The sequence below is a fragment of the Poeciliopsis prolifica genome, unplaced genomic scaffold, assembly GCF_027474105.1.
Source record: "Poeciliopsis prolifica strain line A6 unplaced genomic scaffold, Auburn_PproV2 SCAFFOLD001, whole genome shotgun sequence".
NCBI classification, from domain to species: Eukaryota; Metazoa; Chordata; class Actinopteri; order Cyprinodontiformes; family Poeciliidae; genus Poeciliopsis; species Poeciliopsis prolifica.
In genome coordinates, this window is record NW_026562376.1 from 10,481,705 (window position 1) to 10,499,316 (window position 17,612).

Genomic DNA, 17,612 nt, shown 5'->3' on the forward strand with positions numbered 1-17,612 from the left:
CCTCTCTCAATTTTTTATGCATTACCCCCTCCCTTGCTCACTGTCTTTCTCCAGAGCGTTTTTTTTGTGTTCTTTGCCCCCTAACTTTCTCCCTCTCCTTGCTCTATCGCTTTTTCATATTCTACACCCCTTTGCCCCCCCCACCAATCCTCTGTCCCTCCACACCTTCCCCTCCCTCACTCTCTCTGATAGTAATTGAGGTTCATTAATTCAGACTGAGGTGATGATGGCCATTATGTACCTTGCTTTCCAATTACGCTCTCTAGATTAAGTCTGACCTTCAGTTTTCTCTGCAGTGTGTATGTGTGGTTGTTCTTCTCTTTTGCAGCTATGAAGCTGTTACGCAGTGAAGACTTGTCATGTAAATCTCATCTTTGGCTCTCTGTCCTTTCCTCAGGGTGGCTCGCTGTTTGCATAGATATACTATTTACCCTCACTGCTTGAAGCAGAGAGGATGGGGTTTCCTATATGACGAATTTATTTTAAATAAATTAATTATTCAGCTCAGTAAAGTTTTATTAAACCCTTGAGGCATGTGGTGTTGGAACAGAAGGGCAGAGACACATATCTCAACCATGTATTTTTATTAGCAAACTGATGTGTCTTGCTTCTTGCACTGCTATAGAGGGAGGTGCAAGATTTAACAATATGTTTGAATGTTTTATGATATCGTTATAGTAATCTCATGCGTCTGTCTTTGTACAACTCGGCATTTGCTTGCTATTTTACTCTTCAATGAGACATGTTTTATTCATATTGCTAGATTAAAAAAGCACAGCAATGCCAGAAATTCATTTTATTTTCACTTGGTAAATGGCCTCTTAGAATGCCTGGAAATTAGAAACAATGACAACTGATAATGTGTTCCTCTTTTCCAGGTGACACTATCCATGGAACAGCTTGAGCCTCTGCTGGAGTCAGAACCACAGGATTTGATTACTAACAACAATCCGAACACTAAAACTAAGAAGAGCAATGATGCAATGTGCTCCCATATTGCAGAGTCTGTTTGCTCACAAAACAATAAAGGTTGGTTAAACAATGTTTAGAACTGTTTAGAACTCTTACAGAACATTATTTATTTTTTTTTCTTGAAAAAGAAACATTTTCAACATTTTTTTTTTGAAAAAGAAAAAAATATGTTGTTTGCTTATACTCATAACTTTCTTCTGAACTGAATTTTTACAATCATCTTTTTTGATGTATTTCACAGGTATCTTAGTAGAGAACAGCGAGGGAGATGTTGCCGCACCCAAAGATGTCACAGCACTGCTCACCCCACCCCTAGAAGACGCCAGTCACCCCTCAAATGGCACTCTGGCTCCTCAGTCCCCAACTCAGACACCTCCTTCCTCTCCACCCATCTCCCCTCCCAACGACCCCTCTCCCCTTTCGGATCGTCATGGTTACCGGTTTCGTTGCAGCAGGTGCAGCTTGGCATTTCCCACTCAGGAGAAGCTCCAGCTGCATTGGCAGTACCATGCCATGAGGGCGGCGACAGAGTGCCCCCTTTGTTTGAGACAATGCCGCAGTCAGGAAGCCCTGCAGAGACACATTCAAAACACGCACTCGCAACAGGACAGCACACAGGGACCGAATGCTCTCTTAGCACCACACACTGTGCCATATATGGAATATAATATGAATTCAGTACAACAAGATTGCAGTTTATCACCTCAAGTTGGAGAAGAAGCAGGAGAGGGTGATGATGACAAGACAGATGAAGAAACCCTTGGCATTGAGGTGAGGGAAGAACAAAAAGAAGATAAAGCTAAAGAGAAGGAGGTTGTCAGTGAACCTAATGGAGCTGAGGAGAATTCAACTGAGCTTGAGAAAGGGTCACCAGAGGAGGTTGTTTCAGAACCTAGTTCTAGCCTTCTTGTTAAGAAGAGCTCAAACCCAACAATGGATCGTTATCTAGATCCATCCAGGCCTTATAAATGCACCATATGCTCTGAATCTTTTACTCAGAAAACAATTCTTCTGGTGCACTATAATTCTGTTTCTCACCTCCATCGTGCCAGAAGAGCCCTGCAAGACTCTGGTACAAATTCTACAGCTCCTGAGGTCCCTCGTGGTCCAGATCCAAGACCCTATCGCTGCCGATTATGTGGAGTGGGTTATAGCCAGAGTTCTACACTGGACATACATCTTCGCTCTGTTCTTCATCAGACTCGAGCTCGTGCTGCCCAGAATTCAACAACACAGACTTTAGAGTCAAGCTTAGCTCTCCCAGGGTCAGTTCCTTCTTCCACTGCCCAGGTTGCCGCTACCAGAGAGGAAACATCCAAAAGTTTGCCTGTTGCCAAAAACCCTGATGGGATAAGTGTTTCAACGTCATCTTTAGTGGGCTCTAACTTATGCACTGAGACTCAACCCACCCTCTCTGATTCAGCAGAGTCTCAGCAAGCAAAAAAGAGAGTGGCAGAGCTCCTTGCATCGAGAAATCAATTGATGTTACTACAGCAGCAACAGCTAGCTCAGGCACAGGTCCAAGCTCAACTACAACAGCAAACAGCACTCCTTCAGTCCCAGGCAATCCATCACCTTCCCTTAGGACCAGAAAATCTCTTTAAACAGCACTTTTCACTGGCACCAGATAACCTGCTTTCCCTTCAACAACAACTACTCCTTCCATTTTACTTGTCAGATGTGAAGCTTAACCCAGAGTTAAGTGTGAAGAACCAAGATCTTGGTCTTGAAATATCTTCTAAAGTCATTCCAGAAGAACAGAGTAAGACAGATTCTAAAAGGGAGTCCGAGTCAGAGCAGAAACCCAACCCAAAACAAAGTTCAAATACGACTGTTAACCAGTCAACTGACTATTCACTAAGTAAAGCAAATGTTGATGTGGTCTGCAGTGGGTCCTCCAACAAGCAGAATAAAACAGAAATGGAACAAGATAGTTCCATTTTTAAGGAAGAAACAGATGAGCTTCATGTGGAAAAGGAGAATCACAAGCAAGAAGTAGCTTGTTCCTCATTTACTCATCTTGGGTCAGAATGTCCCCCTCCAAGAGTGCCCTATGCTGCAGCAAATGGGGAGCCTCTACGAGCTTTGCTCCAGAGTTATGGCTATGAGCTGGCCCTTCAGTATTTACAAAGCAGACACAGACACCAGCTGCAGATTATCCAACATGCTGACATAAACCAGGTGGGAGAGTATTCAGACCAGGAAAAAAATGAATTTACTCTTGCACAGACTGAAAAAATGGAAGGATGGAATAACAATTGTCAAGGGACAGAAAGCAACAAAGACATAGATTTGAAAATACAAAACAAAGATTATTTATTTCCAAACACAAAGCAAAAATGTTGTGAAACTGGAGAAAAGTGCAAAAACTGTGGCAAGCTGTTTTCTAATGCCTTGATTTTAAAAAGCCACCAGGAGTATCTTCACAGAATGTTGTTTCCCACAGATGCTCTGGAGAAATTTTCCAAAGAATATAGACTACAGTATGACCAGATGTACCCCCTTGCCGAGCATAAATTGGCTGAGAATTTAGCTCTTTCCACCCAAGCTGCATCTTCTACCATAAGCAAAGAACCAGAAACCCCAACAGACTCTAAAATTCAAGTGAAAAAATTGGACTCTTCACCAATTCCACCACTTTCAGATCCAATAAATAAAGCAAGTGCTATGACAAAAGATCAGAAAACAACTGTCTCTGCTATAACAACTCAGTCTTCTCCTTCTCAGTCACAAGATCTTAAACAGCAGGAGGTTCCGATCCCTGATACATCTGGTGCAGCTACATCTCATTCTACAACTCCAATAACTCTACCATTGCCTAAAATACCTATGCTTCCTCTTTCCTTGTCTCAGCTTTCCATACCCCCATTGTCCATACCGAAGCTTCCTCTTCCACCAATTCCTTTTCCCATGGAGCTACCACTCATACCACCTGTTGTGATGCAGTCTATGGCTCTCCAAACTCAGCCATGGTTAGACTCAACCATTAACCCTGATCTGGCTAAACTTTATCAATCTCAACTTAACCCAGCACTCATTGGGCAACAGCCACAGCTTAGCCCAGCTTTGATTGCCCAGCAACCCCAACCCAGCTCAGCTTTATTAAGCCATTCTCCACAGCTTAGCACAAGTTTGCTTGGTCAACCACAGCATAGTCAAACAGGACAGCAAAGCCAAGTTAGCCCATGCACACCAGAGCAACACCAGACTAAAAGAACCAGGACAAGAATATCTGAAGATCAATTGTCTGTTTTAAAGAAACACTTTGATATTAATAGTCTCCCCAGTGATGAAGAGATCAACCAGATGTCTACTCTATCAGGTCTGCCTCACAAAGTAATTAAACACTGGTTTCGCAACACACTATTTAAAGAGCGCCAGCGAGACAAGGACTCTCCTTACAATTTTAATAATCCCCCAACCACAGCACTGGATGATTCCAGAGAAGATATAACCAAAAAACAGTGTTTGACCCTTTCTCCATGTTCACTTTCTCCAGCCCTTTCTACCAACCCTTCCCCACAACACCAGATGATAGAAGAGCCCCAGAGAGGCAGACGCTCCTCCCGAACTCGTTTTACAGAACAACAGCTGGAGACTCTGCAGGGGGTGTTTGAGGCCACCCCTTACCCCAGAGAGGAAGAATATGACAGGTTGTCTGCTCTCTTGTCCCTTCCTAACAGAGTTATTGTTGTGTGGTTCCAAAATGCAAGACAGAGAGCTCGCAAGAATCAAGACCGCGGATCAGATGATGGAGCAGAGGGAAAGAACAATCTTGACATCAACAGACAAAGAAATGGTTGTTGCATGACTAATGCTGATCATCAGGATAACAGCTATGAAGATGGAGGACAAGTAAACCCTCATAATGAAAATTCAATGGATTTGACATATGAGTATTACTCCCACCCTGATTCACCTTCCCTTGATTCTTCCATTCACTGCTCAGACAATGAGCCTCACACAACCAAAAGTGAGCAAACATCTGCTACAAAAAAACATGAAGATAAAATAACCTCTACTCAGGCTAGCACGAGCCCAGCTTCTGTGAACAGTCAAACTACACCTTTAGATGCAGATGCACAACACAAAGAAGTCCTTCAGACTTTAAAAACAGTATCTGAGGCACCACCTGAAAATCTGGCAGAAATGTCCCAGAATTGTGCTGCATCCACTTTACAACATAGTACAACACAAATCTTGACTAATGCTAAATCAGACCAGGAGACCCCATGCAGTCCTTCAAGAACCCAACCTTGTGAAAACATTGCTGACTCATCACCAAGCCCCTCCTCTGTTCCAGAATCAGAAACAATTCAGCCTTGGACACCTGATACAACACCTTGCCTATCAACTGACGCCCAGCCTCAACCCCCAGCAAAATTCCAGTGTAGTCTCTGCCCAGTGGCTTTGCCATCCTTTCAACTGTGGCAAGAACACCAGACTAGGCATCTCCTGGCAGCTCAGTCCCAGGTACAACTTTTACACTCTGGATTCACAGACCGACCCATGCCTTACATGATGCTTCATCCAAACCCAACTTTAGTGGCAAGTCAAATGCTTTCAGGAGCCATGTCCCAGATACATCCCAATCCCACACATCCTATGATTTCACACTTGAACAATATCCAAATTAAGAACACATTCTCTAATCACTCTAGCAGCACCCTTAACAATTCTTTGAGTCCCACAAAGCAGAGTTCAAAACATATATCAGAGACTAGTTTTGAAGGCCAAAGAGGCAATCGAGAGGTCGAAGATGAGCACAGGAGAGATAAACGTCAGAGAACTACCATCACTCCAGAACAGCTTGAAGTGTTATACCAGAGGTACAGTTTGGACTCTAACCCCACCAGAGGAGTCCTTGAGAGTATTGCACGAGATGTGGGTCTCACAAGACGTGTAGTTCAGGTATGATTTAAGTGATGAGTAGTAAATTGTTTTGCTTTGTTGACTATGCCGAACATTAAGAAATCCAATGTTTTCTCACAGGTATGGTTTCAGAACACACGGGCAAGAGAAAGAAAAGGACAGTTTCGGTCAGTGGGGCCAGGATCAAGTTTCACCTTGGGTTTGAACCACCTGCGTTGCCCATTCTGCAGAGCTCTTTTCAAAGTTAAGAGTGCTCTTGATGCTCATATGAGATCACGCCACTGGGCAGAGGCTGAAAGAGCAGGCTACAACCTGTCAATAGCCAATGGATCCAGTGGACAGACTGTGATGGCGATGACATCTGCCACAGAAAGACCAGGTCCATCTATCTCCTCCACCCCTGTCCACAACCCTGGCTATGACATGATCAACAAAGAGTTTAGCTTGAAGCCACCAATGGCTTCTTTTCCTTCTTCCGCCAACCTGAAAAATGCAGAAGAAGAGGATGAATACGAGGATGATGATGACGACTACCCATGTGAGGAGAGTTCCAGTGTGGTCGACCAAGGTTCTTCAAGCCCTGAAATATCTGGAGATCAAGGCTCAGATTGGAGTGAGACACAAAGTCAGCAGCAACACCACCACCATCAGCAGCAGCGCCAAAGGACACAGATGAGTCACTTCCAAGTACTTCAGCTAAAAAACTTCTACAGTAACCACCGCACACCAAACCGTATTGAGTGTGAGACGTTGGGCCAAGAGTTGGGATTGCCCCCACGTGTGGTCCAGGTAAGTAAAAAGCAACCAAATCATATTAAAGATTAACAATCAAGCTTGTGAAGTTCAGTATGTGAAACATAATGAAAATAATTTTACAGGTGTGGTTCCAGAATGCCAGAGCGAAGGAGAAGAGAGCCAGGAGCTTGACCTCTGACACTGCTGAGAGGGAACAAGCTGAGCTTTCAGCCAGAGCAGGGGAGAGAGACAGGGCTTAGAAAGGCAGACTGCTTCTTTCAAATATGTTCCCAGCAAAAGCCCTCCTCCAACGTCTGACTCCACAGATACCGCATTGAGTCTACTGTCTACTTGCTGCCAAACCAATAACCTGAACACTCCAAAGATGCAGAGCCACACTGGCCCAAAGAGAAACTCTCTCAACTAGTACAGGAGAGCCCAAACTAAGTCTTTCCTCTTTTCATATTACTCCTTAACTATTTCCCAGTCTGTCCTTTCTTGTTGAAACACGCTCTTCTCCAGTATCCTTACTACACCAAACTCCATCTTTATATGAAAAAAAGAAAAAACACCATGCCACAGAGGCCAAAGAGCATTCATCAAGTATGTGACCTCACTGCCCAGCTAGACCTGCAGTCTACCTCTCAGTCTGCATGACAGACTCACAGTGGGCCCTCCACCGGACATTGCTAGATAACTAGCTGTGTAGCATGTAGTTCCAGTCTGGTCAAGGTTGGAAAATAAATTCTTAAAGAGATTTTAGTGTAAATAGAGACCTCCAAAAAGAAAAAAAAACTAACAAAAACAAAACAAAAAAAAAAAACTTGAAGAAAACAAAGCAGTGGAAATGGAAGAAGGAAAAACAACTGAATAAAATCCTTGAAATACCTGTGGGTATTTGCATAGAGCTTTTGTAAAGACTGTCTCAGATTCCAAAGCTCATAACCAAAATTTTATATGTCTTGTTTATTTAGTTTAAACATGTTTGTTTTCAGTAACAAACTGCAGAGCGGACGTCTGTATGGTGAGAGGATGAGATCTGCAGCTGTCAGAGGTAATGTGAGTACCAACAGACTGATGTGGTGCTATAACGCCACTTCACCCTCCCAAAAGCCAATGATAAGTCTTCTGTTGTACATGTGACTCCTTGTATGTTCCTTTAGTGGATAACAGCCCAAATAGCACAGTATGTAAAGGCCAGTTTGTCCCAAAAGGGGTAAACTATTTTTTATAGCACTCAACCATTATACTGTATATGAAAACTCTAACCAAACTCGAATTTACATTGTGTGTGTTTAGTAATAGTTTCTTTATATAAAATCTTATGGATTGACACAAACTGTCTTGCTTCAATATAACTGTGTCATGATAATGAAAAGATTAAGACAAGCTTTCATATGTTCAGGTAAGGTAAATTACTGCCTTTCCATTTTATTTGAATATACCAATGGCTTAACAATGTTATGTGATTAATGTAAAGCTTTCTATGCTCAGATCAACATGGCTCCTCCTTAGATGTGATCTTCTAATAATCTGTTTCTAAAACAAAAGAAGCCTATAGTTATAACCTGGACAAAACATTTCAGGAAATCTTCACAAACATCTGTGCATTTCAAAGATCTGAGCTTCTCACCTATGGGTGATAGATTGTTACAAAAAACTATTAAAACTAAAGTGTTTAATAATTTGAGCGGTAAATGTACAGTATTTAGCTTTTGTATGGTTGACTCGAGACTTCATTGGATGTTTGACACGTAGCTCTCTTTTCCACATGTACTGAGCTTTTCTGCAAAGTTGAGGGGGAAAAAAACCCCACTTTGGATGTTATTAATGTTATTTTTGTACTCTTAATTTATTTGTCTCCTCCCTTCATGCCTGATTTTAGTTTTTTCTCTCTGTTTATTTTCTACCAGTCCTTATTCTACCTGTAATAATGATAATATAACAATAATAGCTAAACAATAATTAATGCTTTAAGACAAAAATCCAAAGACGTGATAATACTTTAACCATATGAACTACAAAAATAAGCGCTACTGTTTACTTGATGATGTACTGCTGTTTTTAAAGAAGGAAGGAGTCCCTGTATCTAAGCTACTGTTTTCTGCCTCTCATAAGCACACTGGAGACTGTAACCAAAACCCCAAACTAGAGCCATGGCAGTCTGTAATATAGCGGTTGAAGAGTTTTACTTCTCTTAAGAAATGTTGCATTTATTTTTCTTTTATACCATAGTGTTCAACTTCAGCCCTTAAGGATGTCCAGTTTGCTGCTAATGTACTGTAGTTTTTAATGATATTGTAGAAAGATGCATGCTCTGATCGCTTTACCACTAGGCTTTAATGACTACAAACTGTAATACCTGTGATGCTGTTGATAAAATGCTCCTCTGTCATTCTGTTCAAATGCAATGCAGTCGAAACCAGATGTTTAGAAACATTATAAAAAACTTATTTTTAAAGTTTCTGAGATTCCATCAGACTAAACTTTTTTTTCTTCAAAATTAGGTTTTATACATTTCTGTAGTATCTGCCTTTAAACTGAATTATCTGGGCCATATATTTTCGGCTTCTTTCCACAAGCTTTTCACAATCGTTAGCTGACATTTGGATCCATTCCTCCTTATGAAACATTTATAACTCAAGTCAGGTTTTTAGGTCACCCAGCTTACTTCCACCTTTTCAACTCTGCCCAGAATCTTTCTGTCCCTGAAATTAGGGTTTTTTCTTACTAATTAATTTGTCTATATGAGTGTAGTCATTTTCTGCTTGGGATTCCTATTTATGTTCAACCCTTAACTTTGTCTTGACATGTTGCTTCAAAAATGTTCGCATCATGTTATTTTCTCATAATGCCTTCTGCTTTAATTAAACCAGTCTCTCCTGCAACAAAACAACCACATAAAATGACAATGTCATCTCAGACTTCACAATTTTAAGCCTCCCCCTTTTTCCTCACAGTGTAATTATGACCATAATAGCTAAAAACTTTTAAGCAATGTTAGTCTTATCAGACCACAGAACATATATTGCATGGATCTTGCACCCTTGAATGCACCAGACATCTGGAAATCCACAATTATTTTCTGTATATCTTGAATGATTCCTTCAGTTTTTTTCCATGAAGCAAACAAATTCTCTTTCATTACTCTGGCATTTGGCAAATCCAAGCAGTTTTTGTAGTCCTGCTGAACTCAAAGTAGCAGAGATTTAGTTTGATTAAATGTCAGACACTGAGAAAAAAAAAAGAAAAAAAGTCAGCCATCTTTTTTCTACAACATATGAAAACATCTGGTTTCAACTGTAGATTTGTGGGGCTCAGTTCCATCAGGTTTCTTGATCAGTATCGTATAACTTAAAAGACAAAAATAGATTTCATGTTATTAGGATTTTTTTGTCAGGCCTCCAGTTTAAGATAAACTTTATTTGGGCATTAACTTCTCAGTGAATATGAAGAAACTGCAAAGATGTTTGAAGGAGTTAAGCCCCAAAACTTCCATTTGTATGGTGTCTTTCTGTGTTGCAGTCTTTGGTCAGTAAGTCCAACTCAAACAGTTTTGCTGACTCCGACTGACTTCACAGCCAAGTTTCCAAAGGATATGGACTGAAAAACTCTTGTCATGTTTTTGTTCTTAAACTAACCAATGTTTACGACAATACCAATGAGCTTTCTTCTGTGCAGAAATGTGCATTCCAAATACCACCAAGGCAGTTTTTTGTTCTATACCGATGATTTCAAATTTAATTTTTCTCGTATTCTCTTGATCGTAGTGACTGTAAGATGTACATATTGGAGTCCTTTAATGATGAAGAGACTCTGTTAACCTTGCTGTAGGTAAAACAGTTCTTTAAATTTTGTTTCTGGATATGTTGTTGCCATAGTGATGACCAAAAAGATACCTGTGATGTGCACCTGTCCTAATGTCCTGCTCCAGTGGTTTAGTGTGTCTCTATTCTATCCCCATCCCAGTTTTCCCATGTTGTTGTGTGTTTCCCTCTTCCCCCCCTTCCTTACTCCACTGAGCTAAATAAAGTCTGCTTTGGTGCATGCTCTGGTGTCATCCCTTTAGTCTCACTTAGAAAAGTCATTTTATGAATGTTGTTCTGTGTAACGGTATCAGCTCTCTTATGGGTCTCTGGTGCTGTGTTTGGTATTGGGGAACATCTGGCTGAAAAGCATTTGGTGTGCAGGCGTGTATGTGCGTGTGTGTGTGCGTGTATGTGTGCTCAGTGTGGAAGGCGTTTCGTGAATGGAGTCTTGACCTCAAGGGTCACTTCATTAATTACATCTCTGACATTCAGCCAGATGAGTTTCCTTTGTGACTAAATGATATGATGAATATTAACGACCTGGGATGAATTACATTGCTGCTCCTGGTGCTGATGATGATAATGTGTTTTACGACTCTGGGAGAAAGGGGAGGAAAAATTGCATACTGCAGCACCTTTAGGACAAACTGATATTCATATGAAACATTTCAAAGAGAACACTGTAAGTCGGTGGATTTTTAAAAATTTTTTTAAATTTTCTTGTGAAAAAAAAAGAAAAAAAAAACTTTCCAAATGGTTGAAACAGCAACACTGGAATGTTGTTTTTCTCTCAGTCACAAGTCAAATCCTAACTGGTATCTGCCTCATATTCTCTTGAAAGAGGGCTGTTCATTTAGCTGCTACACAGAAATGCGACAGCGGAAAATGTAACCGTGAAGCTGTTATGATCTGATTGTGGCTGCAAGGAGGGAAGACAAAACAGATACATGTGGAGAACAAAAGCAAAGTAAACACACAAGAGGGCTTTGAGATAGCTTCCTATTGGATGATAGCCATCTTAGAAAGTCATCGTGATAAAGTGATCCCCCACCATTTCTCCTTCTCCCTGTCCTCCCCTCTTAATCAAATGAGCACCGTGCAGCTGGTGGGGTTGCGGCAAAAAGGGGGTACAAGTGCATGTGTGTGTATGGAGCGTAGGTGGAAGGTGGTGGTGGGGGGCTTTGAGGGACGGCGTGAAATTATTGCCTGCTGGTTTATATGTGTCGCTGGGGGTAGTGGAATAGAGTAGGGGGTTGGGGATAGGGTTGAGGAAGGGGGGGTAATGTCATTGCCTGCTGGTGTATCTGTGGTGGGGGCTCATTTAGATTTAGATTGGTTATGTGAGGAGAGAGCTTGAAAGGCCAGCTCATGTTTATGCATGAATCCCAAAGCATGCTGCGGTGGTGGAGCCCCGACTTAAAGAGACAGAGCTCAAATGCAGACACACCTTCTGCTTCTGAGGATAAGCTTTCATTTGAAGGCATTGGACTATCAGATAGAACTCAATAAGCACATAGCTGTAAAGTTGTTTATGCCATTTTTTTCTATCCATGCTTTTTTTTTTTTTTACATATCTGTCCTTCTTTTAATTGAAACAAAATTCAAATTTAGCTTTAATAAAAGTCAGTGTCACCAAACACCGCCTAACTGCGTTGCAGACTGTCGCCCTGGTGTCTCCCACAGCTGATACATAGCTTCCCATATTACACTCAATCATACCTCAATAGTAATCAGTAAATGTCTCTGCAGAAGAGTTTGTTCAGCACTTCATCAGGTATAAAGTGGTTTTTATTTGGAAATGTGGTCCCTATCCATCTTTTAAATGACTTTTTAATGGTCATCACACCATCCCAATCAATCATGTTGTAGAGCTAGCCTGCAAGTGCAAATACGCTATTTATAATTCCTCCATTCTGCTTAAAAACTGACACTGCACCTTTGTAGAAATAAAAAAGGAATAGTAGTTTTTTTTAATTATTATTCCTGCTTCTCTTTTACTTATTTGTTAGTTCTCTAAAAACTATACTGCTTCTTCTGAAAAGTAGGAGAGGACAACTTGCATATTTTTGTTGTGACCCACACTTTGCGACCCCTTTCCATCCCTCCCACTACGCTAAACCAGCCCCCACATCACCCCACTGGCAGGCGGCCACAGAACTTTACATGTATAATGAGATACAAATACGCATCAGCAGGAGAGTGTCTATGCCACGCGTCTCTGTGTGAATATTACTCACACTTATTAGCTGGATTATGTTAATCTTTACACTCTTTGCTCACAGACAACAGACCCTCCGTGATATTGGGAATGGGGTGCGGGGTGGTCTTGCCAGTGAGCGTGTGTTGCAGTGTGTGCATGACTGTATGTATTTGAAAGTGATTGCCATGTTGCCAAACTGATCTCCATTCAAAAAGGACGGGCTAATTATATCACTTATGCAAATGAGGAATGCACACTGACGTCTGCATACAAGCCAAACATGGACATCTTGGACACCTCGAACAAAAAGAAACTGCAAGCTTAGGATGAATTTGCTCCTTTGCGAATGCGTATTCCCCATTTTGAGTACATGAATACTTAACATTTATTGTCTTTTTCTACTCCTATTTCACACCTGTAATCAAACCATTTTATACTCATGCACTCAAGCCATGCAGTGTGAGTTTATTTCTCCTTGTAGTTAGACATTTTAATTATGAAATGTATAATAATTCTCAAATTTACTGTATTACTTACATGTTTATTTTCTGAAAAAAGTGTATTACACAATATTATGGCTTATTTTGACTGTGATTCCCATTTGAGCCACATCATTCTTCTAAAATATTTCATACTCTGGTAGTTTTGACCATTTCAAACCCGACTTATTAGTTATGAAATAGAGTCATCTTCTGGGGGAAGTTTTACATCAGCAACACATCAGTGTGTACCTATATAGGAGGTGATTTGAACTCCCTTTGACAACCAATAAATATAATTAACTTTCAACTCAAATTGTTGTAAAATAATGACATGGGTCCAATTAAGAATATTTACCAGCAGGACCTTCAGTAAACCTCCTTTGTTTGGATTAGTGGTCATAATCTGTCATATTTTATCAAATTCCACAGGAAACACTGGGGTGAGAACACTGTAAACAGAAATAGTCACTATTGTCTTATTCCATTTTAAAAATAACAAAACTGTATGAGATAATGTGAAATATGAGCATTTTTTATGACCATTTCTCATCATTATTCAACAAAATACTTTACAACTTTAAAATGTATCACACAACGTAATTTCCATATATGAATCTGTTATAGAAATAAGACCTGGGGCCACTGTCAAAACCAACAACTTAAGCAATAATGCTGGTATATTTTAATTACTGCAGTCACAATGACCATTTTCCCAGTCGTAGACTATCAGTAGAGAGTAGAGACGTAGCTTAAATCATCTGTTGTCAAACTAGTTACACGAAACGAACGCCTGCTGGTTCAAAATAGATGCACCTGAATACCTGAGACATTCTTCCACCAAAAATACAACAGTACGAAAACATGTAGGGCAATGTGACAACATTGAACAAAGTGGCACACCCTCTCACTAAGCACTACATGTCAATCTTTCACAGCTTTTACATAATACACAGTATTTGCACTTTTACATAGTCGACTGAGGAAGGAGGCTGGTCAAGCTTTCAGAGGATTATAGCCCAATCTCATTGACTGTTATTGGAAAGTGTCCAAGTGCATATCCTCTGATTAGTCCTTTTTCAGACTGATACATTGATAGTATCCCTGTTGGCATGATTGATTGAGCCTGACACATTTTAATTACGTTCAAATTAAATGAATCGGCTGGCAGACTATAAAACATTGCAGTTTAATAACGAGCCCGACTATTTTCCTTTTTTTTTCACCCCCTTCCTTCTTCCAATCCCATTTTGTTGGCCCGCACCAAATAACCTCTCTCTATTTAATGATATGCAAATGAATTTTCATGAACCCCATGATCCTATGCGATGATTAAACTGAGATGACATTAGCTGCCATGCTGCTGCCACTGTCAGTGTTTCTGTCTGCCTCCTTTTCTTTCCCCCTATCTCTACCATCTCTCTCCGTATCCAGCCAACTGGTGATATTAAGAGGTTCATTGTCGTGATTCCCTTGAGAATTTTCTTTGTGAGAGATGACATTCTGAATATCCAGTGTTGTTTCAGGGAAGTTTTCCCCCTGGCAGCAGCTATGGAGCTTCATTGCGTGAGGTGTTTGCTCTCAGACAACATGTGGTAGTCGTGCAAGCGCTGAAGAAATCCATGTCAGAACGACACACAATTATTGCAAGACAGTAACATGAGAAGAACATTTTTGTAGGTTTTCACATGTTTTACATTTCCAGCTTTCCACTACCATCATTCCTTTTCAGTCCGTATCCAACTCCACCTCTGCTGTCGCTTATTGTACTCCATTTGCATAATGAAGCCCAGGCTTAATTAAGATCCCACTGGAGTCTGGAGCCAAGGATGAAGAAAAGACGGATCGAGGAAGAGTGGAGGGAGGTGGGGGCTGGGATCAAGCGTTCTATGGTTTATCCGCACGTGTCCAAATAGGAGGCGCAATTTAAGGGGGGCGGGGGAAGAGCGCTGACGAGCGATTAAATCACTAATTATGATCGGCTGTTAGAATTAGTGTGTGGCTGTTAATTAGCTGCAGATGAGATGCCCAGACTGTTGCCCGCCCTTGATGACTCCAGCAGCACCCTCCTTGGATGGCAGTGGAGAGACACAGCTTGACACCCTGGAGATGATGCCAACACATCCCTCCCTTTTTACACATATAGCAATCTGAGGGGATTTCCCTTTAAGAACATCCCAGGTGTGTGAGAGCAGGAAAGAAGCTCTTCATCATCTCTGTCCACCCACTCCCACTGTTCTTCGTAAAGCACAAATTCCTTCCACAACCTTTACTTCTTTTGCTCATTATTTTCCTTCCTCCCTAAGGAAAAATGGTAGATTCACGTCTCTTCATTCCATGTAATGTCCAGCAACATTCCCTTCAGTGCAGCAGCTGGCACAAGGTCAAGTTGGCATCAAGGCAATGGGCTTCTTGAGCCATCCACTCACAAAAGCTCCATTTGTGAGTGTAGTTGTACCACATTGTTGCTATTTTTGGGCTGCAATTCTCCACCTGCTAGTACAACTTTTGACAGCGCCTGTAAATGCCTCGTGGTTTTTGTTTGGTGTGATGCCATTTATCTTTGTAGCCTTTCCCTTGAAGTAATGTTTTTGCCAAAAATATCCAAGGCTTTTGAAATGTTCCGCTCAACATATGGATGTTACGGTTTGCAAATGCTTTGCCTTGGCAGCATGCCACCTTTCTTCCATTGCCCCGAAACCGTCAAAAGATGCCATCACAACCGCTGGCAACCGCTGCCCGGGCACTTCCTCTTGTCTTTGTCCGAGCAAACAGTGATTAGAGGCAAATCCTCTGAGGTGAGTCCCTTTGTTTTTGACTGCAACAATTCTCCGCCATCTGCTTTAAGTGCTTCGGGTATGCCATGAGGACAAACTGGCACACTGCCCGCTGGCTGGCACGCTGTGGCTGGTAGAGACGGGACGAAAAGTCGAAATGATCATTGCATTTTCAGAATCCATCGTACATTCAGAGCAGATGGTCACTTTTAAAGAATCATTCATTTACATCTTCAGCATCCTTTTATGTTTTGTCATTCATTCACATCTGAGTCATTCTCTGTAAGATGGTATCTCACTTACTTCAAAGCTCCGCTTTACCCGGGTCTTTTCCATATCGTCCTTTTCCCTGCCCGGTTTCCCGTTCATGATGCCCCACTCTGCCTGTGCCAAGGTGGCATCATGGAAGCACTGTGGAGGTCTGTTTCTCCTCGTCTTTCACTCTTATTCTCCTCGCCCCTTCGCCCATGCCCATGCCCGCCCCTGCTTCAGTCCTGACTGGATGGCACCGTGCCAACCTGCCACCGCCATCGCTCTCATTTGTAGTTCATTCTTCCATTGCCCTTCCCCCTGTCTCTACATTTCCGTCCCACTTTCTTCCGCTAATTTCATTTATTCACTTTTTAAATCGTTAACTCTCTCTGTTTATTACATATCATCGCCCACACAGCCAACATCAATTCACTGAAACATTTGGAACTTTTTTTTTTGGTCTCGTAGAACCGACACAAACTGTCTGTCTCGATTGTCATCTGGAGGGCTATTTTAGCACCTGAAGGAATGATCTCGGTGGATGCCCTGCAGGTAATTACAGCTGCGGTTACTTATTCCACAGAGACAAGAGAAGGACGACCAAAAGCCCTGAGTTTGGAGAAAGCTGTGTTGTTTTAATTAACTTTTACCAACCCCCTCTCTCTCCTTGCTTCATTTCACTTCTCTAAGAGCCCTGAGCAGGTTGCGCTTGTTCTCACCACACAGCATTATGATTGATGCGATTATCAGTAAAATTGATTGTGTACCATTGACCTCACCCACTTTACGGAGATGACCTACGATCCTTTGTTTTTCCTCTTTTTCCCCCCCACTCTTTAAATTCTGTTGTGTCAAACAAAAGCTGCCAGTGGTGGTGAAGCTATTAAGCAAATACTCTCATTATAACACAAAACATAATGAATATGTAAATGATGTGTGTAATTTATGCATGAAGGGAGACACTTCTCCTTTTTTCTAGCCGCCATTGTGTTCCCCCATTTATATCCACTTTTCCTTAAAAATTCACACTCACGCCAATATTCTTTTTTTCTTCAGACCACATCCTGAGCGTGAATCCACGGGGGACCTCTGAAGGTTTTATTCTGTTTTTATCACATTTTTCATTGCTTTTAACTATGGTGTGCTCTTTCTAATAGCTTCGCTGACTCGACCCATTTTTCTCCGTTTCCCTCTTTTAGCTCACAATCTATCTTCTCCAAAAACAAACATTTGGAGCAACGCATTAAACCAACAACTTTGTTGATACAAGGTTACTTTTTCCTTGGAATATCAATGTTTGAAATGAGCAAAATAACAAAATTGTGTTATTGCTCACATCTGCATCTGAATATGTCTTTCATTTGCCCTCATGTGACTACATGTGTTGATCTTATTGTGTGGTCCAAACTGTGTGGCATGTCCTGATAGACAGAGAGTAGCCTGCTCCTGTCTAGGATAAACACCTATAATACTCCAGCTCCCCTGGCAATCACCATAGCAACAAACCACGGTACTC

At 41.4% G+C, this 17,612-nt stretch overlaps 1 protein-coding gene across 6 annotated transcripts in view; it reads left to right on the forward strand.

Annotated features, from left to right (window-relative positions):
• The window catches only part of LOC129363185 (zinc finger homeobox protein 3-like), a 32,546-nt gene extending 15,376 nt beyond the window's left edge, over positions 1 to 17,170 (forward strand). For 3 of the 6 annotated variants that reach the window (XM_055035308.1, XM_055035233.1, XM_055035152.1), the window contains 4 exons: positions 879 to 1,029; positions 1,214 to 5,883; positions 5,965 to 6,633; positions 6,723 to 10,626. In XM_055035308.1, coding sequence (XP_054891283.1) covers positions 879 to 1,029; positions 1,214 to 5,883; positions 5,965 to 6,633; positions 6,723 to 6,839 — 5,607 coding nt within the window. In that variant the 3' untranslated portion in view covers positions 6,840 to 10,626. Of the gene's footprint in view, positions 1 to 878; positions 1,030 to 1,213; positions 5,884 to 5,964; positions 6,634 to 6,722; positions 10,627 to 17,152 lie in introns of those variants that run through there. The other 3 variants (XR_008606317.1, XR_008606312.1, XR_008606316.1) reach the window with 3 other exon arrangements.
• Positions 17,171 to 17,612: the final 442 nt, after the last annotated feature.